General features: G+C 52.7%; 1 protein-coding gene across 1 annotated transcript; it reads right to left on the reverse strand.

Annotated features, from left to right (window-relative positions):
• Nucleotides 1-7,607: 7,607 nt before the first annotated feature.
• Nucleotides 7,608-9,614, reverse strand: LOC123040757 (leucine-rich repeat extensin-like protein 4). The gene has a single exon (XM_044463523.1). It carries the CDS (start codon nt 9,385-9,387, stop codon nt 8,146-8,148), a length of 1,242 nt encoding a protein of 413 aa, XP_044319458.1. The 5' UTR covers nt 9,388-9,614; the 3' UTR covers nt 7,608-8,145.
• Between the last annotated feature and the right edge of the window lie 247 nt (nt 9,615-9,861).

A 9,861-nucleotide genomic window follows, 5' to 3' on the forward strand; every position in this document is an offset into this window, starting at 1 on the left:
TTGCGTCGCCGCAAGTCGAGACCCTTCTACGACATCCTCGAAATATCGCTCGGGTGTGCGGTGCTCCTTGCCCTCCGGCGGCCTGCTGGCAACTTCAACAGCGTTCATCTTCGCCCACCACATCTTGCAGCGAGCGAAAGCCATACGGGCACCTTCAATACAGACGGAGCGCTTGATAACGTCCAGCCGAGGACAGGCGTTCACCATTCGCCTCATGAGTCCGAAGTAGCTACTAGGCATAGCTTCGGCTGGCCACAGACGGATTATCAAATCCTTAATGGCTAGTTCGGCCACCCTATGCAGCTCCACCAGCCGTTTCAGCTGATCGGTGAAGGATACGGGATGCTCTGGTGCCGCATACTACAACCAGAAGAGCCTCTCCGAAGAGCCCCCTCCTTCGGCTCAATAGAACTCCACGGCGTCTGATACACTGCGGGGCAAATCCGCAAAAGCACCTGGGGAACTCCGAACCCGGGTTAGTAAAAGGTATCGCTTCTCCGCATACTTGCTTTGCATCTTAAATGCCTTACCCACCGTGATCTTCTTGGCCTCCTAGATCTCCTGGAGGGCGGCCTGGGCCTCATTCCATGCGGTCTCCGTGCTCTGACGAGCCTTGGCGAGTTTGGTCCGTCGAACCGACGCATCATGCTCTAAGGCCTCGCATTTTTTCACCGCATCCTGGAGCTCCTAGTGGACTTCTTTGACCCGGGCATTTAGCTTCTTACGGCGGCTTGCTGCTGGACAGCCTGCTCCTTGGCCTCGCCCAGGGCCTTCCTCAGGGCCTCGACCTCGGTCACGGCTTCTGCACATATCACAATAACGCTGTCAATATACATCGCTTATCCTTTCCCGAACATATAGCAAGTCGTTCCTCACCTTGCCTCTCCTGGAGCCGAACCTTAACCTCGCCGAGCTCGTTCTCGGTCCACTCCAGCCTCCACTTCAGCTCGGAGACCTCGGCAGCATGCGAGGTCGCGGCCAACAGGCCTGCTTATTAATACATATTCAGTCAGCCTCTTATAATTAAGGATTGATCCCCTGTCCGGTCCTCCTCACCGAACACCGGACAACATCCTAGGGGCTATGGACTATACGGGGTTTTTCTCTTTCTTACCTCAAAACCTGTTAACAGGATGCTGCAGGCTTCATTCAGTCCGCTCTTGGCGGACTAAACCTTCTCAATCACCGCACCCATAAGGATACGGTGCTCGTCGACGACGGAGGCGCTTCATAGCGCCCCCATCAGCTCATCTGGCGCTCCTGGATGGACAGGAGCCATCGGTGGAGGCAACGCACCCCCCCCCCCTCCTTCAAAGGGGGCTGCTCGCCCGACTCCGGAGCCATATTGGTCTCCGGAATCGTATTCGGCTGAGGGCCGAACTGGATACGGCCCTCTTTGCCAGTCTTCATGGGGATTGACTCCCCCGTGTGTTCGGCAGTGGAGGTCCCCCCTTGAGGCGCCTCCTGGACAACGTCCTGGGCTCCTCCCCTTGGAGCGGTCCTCTAGGATAACACTTCGGTGTCTTCCCTGGCCCTAGGGGAGTAAGCAGGCGGTGGCGACATGCTCGCCATCTTCGATGGAGCCAATGAACCTCCAGATGAGGATCGCTGGATAAGGTCACAGGGCGGACTGCAATAGCGTGGATCAACCATGTTAGAATAATAAAAGGAAAGGGTTGGTATGCGCATGAATAAGCCAATGTCACTTACGATGCGGCCTGGGGCCTAGTATGGGGGTGACGTTCCGGACTACTGTCAGCGTACCATGCGGTGTTGACCGCTGGGGCACCCTTCCCCTTTTTGGGCGCTTTCACCTCCAGATGTGCCAAGGTCACCCTCTTCTTCCTCCTCTCTTCGGGAGGAGGGTTGTTTCCCTCCTCCTCCTCCTCCTCTTGCTCATAATTTTCCTCAGGGACAGAGGAATAGGCCTCGTCGTCTTCGGACATTGCGTCCGAAGTGCCCTTGCAACGGGGACCACTCTTGGCCCCTTGGCCTTCTCCTTGGCCTTCTTCTCCCGCGTCGTATATGGCGTCGGCACCAGCATCTTCGCCAGGCGCGGGATGACTGGTTCTTCGGGCAACGGAGCCGGACACTCGATCCGCTTCACCCTCTCTACCCAGTCCTGAGGAAGCAATACTAAAATCTCAGACATCATCCTCGAAACATTTAAGTTGGGAGTACATCAAAAGTAACATACCTCGTTGGCGGGGCGGTTACAATTGTGACCACGGTCTGAGTCCGTGGTCGGTGGCTTCTCGTTGCCCTTAAAGAGCAACTTCTAGGCCCTTCGTGAGAAGTATTGAAGAGCCTTTTCAGGGTCTGGTGCTTCTTCGAATTGAATTCCCATAAAGAGCGGCTGCGGCGCTGGCACGGAAGAATCCGGCGGATTAGCATCACCTGGATAACATCAATGAGCTTGATGTCCTTAGTCACCATGCTTTGAACGTGCGTCTGCAGCGCTATCAGCTCGTTAGGTGCACACCAGTCCAGACTCTTCTCGACCCAGGAGGTGAGTCGCATGGGAGCGCTGGAGCGGAATTCAGCAGCTGCGCCCCAGGTGGTGCCGCGAGGTTCTGTAATATAGAACCACTGCTTCTGCCATTCCTTTACTGTCTTCACAAAGGTGCCTTTGGGCCATGAGACATTGGATAGCTTGCTCTCCATGGCCCCTCCGCACTCCGCGTGTTGTCCCTCCACCACCTTCGGCTTCACGTTGAAGATTTTGAGCCATATCCCGAAGTGGGGATGGATGCGGAGGAAGGCCTCGCACACGACGATAAACGCCAAGATGTTGAGGAAAGAATTCGGAGATAGATCATGGAAATCTACCCCGTAGTAGTACATCAGCCCGCGAACGAAAGGGTAGAGTGGAAACCCTAGCCCGCGGAAGAAATGGGGGATGAATACTACCCTCTCTGTGGGCTCCGGTGTGGGGACGACTTGTCCCTCGGCTGGCTGGCGATGGGCGATCTCTTTCGCCAAATATCCGGCCGCCCGGAGCTTAGTAATGTCCTCCTCCTTGACGGAGGAGACCATCCACTTGCCCTGACCACCAGATCCGAACATGGTTGCTTGAGTGGAAAGGAGATGAGAGCTTGGGCGTTGGAGCTTGAGATCGAAAATGCGGAGACAGAGAGAGACAGCGTGAGGAGAGGAAGAGGGAATCCTTATCCCCTTATAAAGGCAACAAATATTAAACGCCTCCTCACTCGCTTTAGGATTCGCATGTTCCCTAGGGCTGTATAAATGGCACGATTGAGTTACCCATGCCCGCATTGATGAGAATCCCGCAATAAGGGGACACGATCTTTGTTTTGACAAGACATGCCCGTAGCAACCACACCTCATAGCGTGGATTGGCTGAAGAAAAACGGTTCGAAATTATAACCGGACAGACGCGATGTCGTGTTGAGAAAAAGCTGTCAACAGATTAGATTCGTGCAAATATTATATTCTCTCTGTGGTTGTGTGTGTGACAGGTCCGGATACTATCATTACATCCGAGGACTATCTTGGAGTTCGGAGAAAGGGGAACCCGCCTTGCAATTCCGAAGACAATCTGCATGCCGGACTCCTCGTCATTGAAGCTAGGTTCAGGGGCTACTGAGGGAGTCCTGGACTAAGGGGTCCTCGGGCATCCGGCCTGTTATCTATGGGTCGGACTGATGGGCTGTGAAGACATGAAGGCCGAAGACTGCACCGTGTCCGGATTGGACTCTACTTGGCGTGGAAGGCAACCTTGGCGACCGAAGATTCCTTCTTATGTAACCGACTCCATGTAAACCCTAGATCCGGCCACTTGGTGTCTATATAAACCGAAGGGATAGTCCGAAAAGGACACCACATATACTCATTACCATACCCACATAGGCTAGACTTCTAGGGTTTAGCCATTACGATCTCGTGGTAGATCCACTCTTGTAACACTCATATTCATCAATATCAATCAAGCAGGACGTAGGGTTTTACCTCCATAGAGAGGGCCCGAACCTGGGTAAACATCGTGTCCCCGTCTCCTGTTACCATCGATCCTAGACGCATAGTTCGGGACCCCCCTACCCGAGATCCGTCGGTTTTGACACCGACAACTGTTTTATCGGAGAAGGTTAGACCAAAAAATAGCCTTTCATGCAACCGCGCGCAGGCGTTTTGGCAGTCGTTTAACGTGCAGACAGCTCCAAAAGTTTCCCTTCCAGACATGATTCTTCACCAATTTCATCCCCGTTCGATCCCACGAGATCCTTGGCTCGTAAAGAATAGATTGGGAGTGAATTTGGCTCATCTAGAGCCCTTGGATGAAGCTCATCAAGAGAGGAGACAAGGGAGGCTCCTATATATGTCATCCTCAACCCTAGCCGCCGCCTCCATCCTCACACCATCTCATTCATCCACAACCATCAGCATTGCTGCTTCACACCAGAGAAGGAGGAACAACGCGAAGGGAAGAAGGAGGAGGCTCCACCACCATGAGCACCGCCCTTCAGGCTGGTGATCTCGCGCCAGTGCCGCCACCATCGGTGGCACCCCCATCTCCATCACCACCGCTGCGGCCACCACCACCATCATCATCATCACCACCGCCCCGCCGCCACCACCACCATGTCTCCTTCCTTCATCGGCTTGATGTCGGCTTGTAACTTGTCCCTAACCTTTATGTCTTTGACTGGGTAGTTGTACTAGTTCTTGAGGATATGGTTGAACCCTTTAGATATCTGTTGCGGTCCAATATTAATTGTTCATGATTCGGGTTAGTAACCCTCGTGAATGTTGGGAGGAGCACTCACTCAAATTTGTTCCTTGTGCCGTGAAGTATATTACTATCGTTGTGAAGGGTTAGGGTGTTGGGGTAATTCGAGGTGACAGTAAAAGCCTCGATTCCTCGCCATTGAAATTAATAGGAGAATTATGGAGAACCATTAGAGAGGCCTTGTCCATGGGGCAACGCTTAATTATCATGAGTTGTAACCCTATGGGGGAGGCTATGATGGTGGCGTGCATGGCATAAAGTCTACCTCGCGTAGAACGTGTACTGTACCCGGCTCCACCCACTTATACATTTGGCCAGTTACTAGAGGATACAATAGTTTATATATGGTAGTGATTCTGGAACCCTCGAGAACGTCTTACTACTCAAGCATCATCCTTACTAACTTAGTGTCATTTAATTCCTGTTTTTACCTTCTTGTAAGTAGTTTAGTTAATTATCCCTTTTATCTTGTTTTCCTAGCAACTTATCGAGTAGACTGTTTTCAAACTCCGGTTTGGATGCGTACGTGGCTGCGTGAAAGTGACAACGTAGTTGCGGGGTTTGTGGTGCCTCCCTATTCGCTCCCTGTCTGTGGGTTCGACACTTTATTTATCACACGAAAGTGCTACAACAACCATGTGCACTTGCAGGTCATCAGCTCGCCTGGTTGACACATACCGACGAACATAGGGCGGGCACCGAGCTGCTCCACGCCCGATGTCCGCGGTCGGACAAATCATGGTGATGCAGACTCGGAGAAAAGGAGTTGTGTCACATTGATGTCGATGCAATAAGGCATGTTCCTGGCGGCGGATGCCGGGGACTGCTTGCTAAGCTGTTGGGCAGCGTAGAAGTAGGGAGGCTTTGTATTGATCTTGCCAGGACCGTGTTTGCACGGACAACGATGGTGGCGTCACCCCCTCCCCGTCCCAGGTCCCGCCCTGCACAACACCCACTGTCCGCACCACGTTCGCATCCTACACGTCCGCCGCCACTACCGCCTCCCTTCTTTTTTAGTGGTGCCATCTCCTTTGCCTTCATTCTGACGCGACAGTCTTGTCGTGTCGCCGAGTTGATCTTTCGGGCGTCGGCCTTCATTAGCTTTTCATACGGGTCCGTGCGGGGGCGGCGGTAAAAAGGGGCGGGAATTGGGATGGTAGAGTAGAGTGTTGAGAAATAGGGTTTTGCCGCAAAAAAAAAGAGTACAACTAGCTCCAAAGGCGTGGGTGCTGCCTTAGTTTCGGATGGGCCGGGAGTGTCGATGTCCCACATGGCTGGACTCTGCAAAGCCTCCTAGTTTGCTTCTGATTTCCGAGATGACTTGTGGACAAATACAGGACATCGTTGAATGGTTTGCGGCGTCCGGACAGCTCGATCTGGACGCTTGCGGGAGGTTTGGGGGTCGGTGTTGAAGCCATTATACTCTTTCCAGAGTTTATAAGGTAAATTGTTTTGTAACGGGTCACAATACCCCGTAGAAAAATTTCTGAAGAAATGTCTATCAATTAAACAGTCAACGTATCATAACAAAAAAGAAATCCATACATAATCCCAATGGAAATTCTTCGGTCATATTATACAGTAATTTGTCAGTTTCTTGCCCACTGGTCGACCTCAGACCCAATTTCTTTAGTCCAACAGAGTTCGACCCCGCTCCGGTGGCAGCATCTTTGTTTGTCAATAGCAAGGGGTGCAGTGATCATTCTTGTCAGAGACCAAAACCCCACTGCAAAATGGCATAACCACTAGTTTAATCCCGGAGCAGAAAGGGCCTGTAAAAGCTGGTAGCACGCTTAACCGCCAAAAAAAGCGGCACAACGGCCGTATCTTACACTGGAAGCAAAGGGGGTCGTCAGTGAGAACGAAAATTGGATCCTGGCAAAACGAAACCAATGCCATTTTCAGGTTTTGGGCAGTCAGACATCCTTCTCTTCTTCTCTTCATTTTACACGCGATTTTAGGCAGCCGTTTTGTTAGCCGCCAAAGTTCCTTACCTCATGCCTTGCCCACATGGACATACTCCCTCCATTCCACAATGTAGTGCTTCCTCTATCTCCGTGTTTTAACTTTGACCGTAAATTTAACTATCAAGACCGATTGCGGCAGGAGCAAAAATTATATGAGTGAATTCGTATTCGAAAGAAGTTTTCAATTATATAATTTTTTGTTCCGACGCAGTTGGTCTCGTTGGTTAAATTTATGGTTAAAATTGGACCTCGAAAAGCGCAGGCGCACTATATTTTGAAACCGAGGGAGTAGTTCCGCCAACCGTTTAGTTAGGCGACTCAAACCTTTTTCCCAGTCAGATACACAATTTTGGCAGCAATTCTGTTCCATTCTACACAATTTTGGCACCCGTTTAGCTAGCCGCCATATTTTCTGAGATCATGTCTATCTCAGATCGTCCAGGCTCGGGTAAATTAACAAGCACACCATGGGATGCATCAAAAGATAATCTAGGCTCGGCTAAATTAACAAGCACACCATGGGATACATCAAGAGATAGCAGTATAGGATAGTATAGATACTCCCTCCATTTCTTTTTACTCCGCATATAAGATTTAGACAAAGTCAAACTGCACAAACTTTGATCAAATTTATATAAAAAAATATAAACACCTACAATACTAAAACTATATAGTATGAAAATACGTTTCATGGTGCATCTGATAATATTGATTTCATATTGTGAATGTTTATACTTTTTAATATAAAGTTAGTCAAACTCTATAAAGCTTGACTTTGACTAAATTTTATATGCGGACTAAGAAAACAGAGGGAGTAGATTTATAGTGTCATAGTACAAAATTTGTAAGAGCAGAGAGTAACAGTTAGGAGAACATTCTCCAAGAAGCCCGACTAAATATCTTAATAATAATAATCGAATAACAGTAAGCAGCTGTGACACAAGAGGAATTCAGTAGGACAAATCTCTTGATGTAGAAACTTATCTCTGACCCTTTTACCGAACTAAAAGTATCATTCTATACATCCCGCATCACAACTTTTCCATGGATTTCTCAGTCTCAGCTTAACCTGTCTCTCTCAACCAGTTTATTATTCACAACCCAATTAGCCATCAATCCAAGCCCAATTTGTTCCCAACTTTCAAATTTCCCTATCACCATGCTCCAATCCTTTTCGCCATCGCCACCGCGCAAACGGATGATCGAAGACGACGATGCGGAAAACAGACACCAACCAATGCAAAAAAACAAGAAAAGGATATATGCACCACGTTCTTCTTTACGCCGGTAGCTATCAATCAAGAACTGGTAATCCACGAACAACAATGACCACGTACTTTTGTGACGGCGAGCTCCGCTGGCTCTTCCACACCGGCGGCGAGGGGTGCGGCAAGGGAAAGTGAAACCGGCAATGCTTCTGTTGTCAAAGAATCATCGGTAACGTGGAGGCGGCGGCGGCGACGCGTATGGCATGGGGTATACTGGTGGCAACGGGCCGGGGTATGCTGGCGGTGGGGGTGGCCGAGGTGGGACAAACGGCTTGCACTGGAAAGCTGCGCAGTCGACGGGTGGGCGGGCAGAGAAAGCGGCGCACTGCTGCGGCATGCGCTGGGCGGGGCGGTTGGGGAGGCAGTTCCGGCGGTCGCCGTCGGCAGGCACGACGCGCGCGCAGGACGGCGGCTCGCCGGTGAAGAAGTTGTAGGAGAAGGTGAAGTTCTTGAGCCGTGGGAGGTCGCACACGGCCTCCGGCACGGTCCCCGACAGCAGGTTGTGCGCGATGTCGAGCTGCTCCACCTTTTGCATCCCGGCCACCTCCGGCGGCAGCGGCCCTGCGAGGGCGTTGAAGCTGACGTCGAACACCGTCACCTCCCGGAGCATCCCGACCTCCGGCGGGAGGCACGAGCTGAGGCCGTTGTTGATGAGGAGGATCTCGTTGAGCGTGTCGGACATGTTGCCGAGGCTCGCCGGGAGGCAGCCGCCGAAGTGGTTGTTGGCGAGGACGATGACGGACACGGGCGAATTGCCGAAGTTGTCGGGGAGCTGGAAGCGGAGGCGATTGTGGTTGAGGAAGATGGCGTCGAACGGGCGGTCGAAGAGCTCCCGCGGCACGCCGCCCTCGAAATCGTTGAAGCGGAGGTCGAGGAACCGGAGGGACGGGAGGTCGAGCACGACGGTCGGGAACGCGCCCACGAAGCGGTTGTTGCTGAGGTCGAGCTCGTGGAGGAGGACGAGGCGGTGGAAGGTGTCGGGCACGAGGCCGCAGAAGCGGTTGGAGTTGAGGTGGAGCAGCGCGAGGTCGCAGAGGAGGCCGAGCTCCGACGGGAGGTAGCCCGCGATGTCGCCGTGGTTGAGGTCGACGCTGGCGACGGCGAGCTCGCCCGACGACGGAACGGGCGCGCAGAACACGCCGGTGTAGCTGCAGACCCCGGGCCCCACCCAGTTGCCGGTGAGGTTCTTGGGGTCTGAGAAGATGGCCTGCTGCTTCCACGTCTGCAGCGCGACGTACGCGTCCCGCAGCCGCGGGCTAGCGAACCGCCAGGCAGGGTCCACCTCCACCGCCGCCGTCTCTCTGACCCCCTCCGCCCATACGGCCGCGGCCCGCGCTCCGCCCCGGCCGCTGCCGGCGAAGGCGAAAAGGCAGAGGAGGAGGAGCACCGCCGCCGTCCTCATCATCTCATCACCCAGATTTCTCGCGGGCGCGGAGAAGAATCCAGGGAACCGAACGGAGGCGGTGGGTGCAGCGCTAAGATTTGGCAGCAACTGAGTTGTGGATGGACGGAGGAGGAGGGAGGACGAGGGGGTGGAGGTGGAGGTGGAGGTGGGGAGAGGAAGACAGCTATGCCACAGCTCAGAGGGAGAGCGAGCGGGGTGGGAGTTTGGCGGGGGACGCGTAGCGGGGAGACGGGGCGCGGCGGGGGGAGATTTATGGTGGGGGGAGAGGATTTATGATAGGCTTGGGGTCCCCCGCATTTGTCTCCGGAGTACAGTACTACGGTAATTATGGCGGTGATGGCGTGGGTTCAGTGGACTGTACTGGACATGGCCAGAGGGCTGAGAGGCGTGACTTAATACATTTGTATTTAAACAAATTTAAGACAAGAATTTTATGACGAAGGAAGTACTATAATAAGAGTGAAAATCTGAAAT

This window comes from Triticum aestivum, chromosome 1A, assembly GCF_018294505.1.
Source record: "Triticum aestivum cultivar Chinese Spring chromosome 1A, IWGSC CS RefSeq v2.1, whole genome shotgun sequence".
Taxonomy (NCBI): Eukaryota; Viridiplantae; Streptophyta; class Magnoliopsida; order Poales; family Poaceae; genus Triticum; species Triticum aestivum.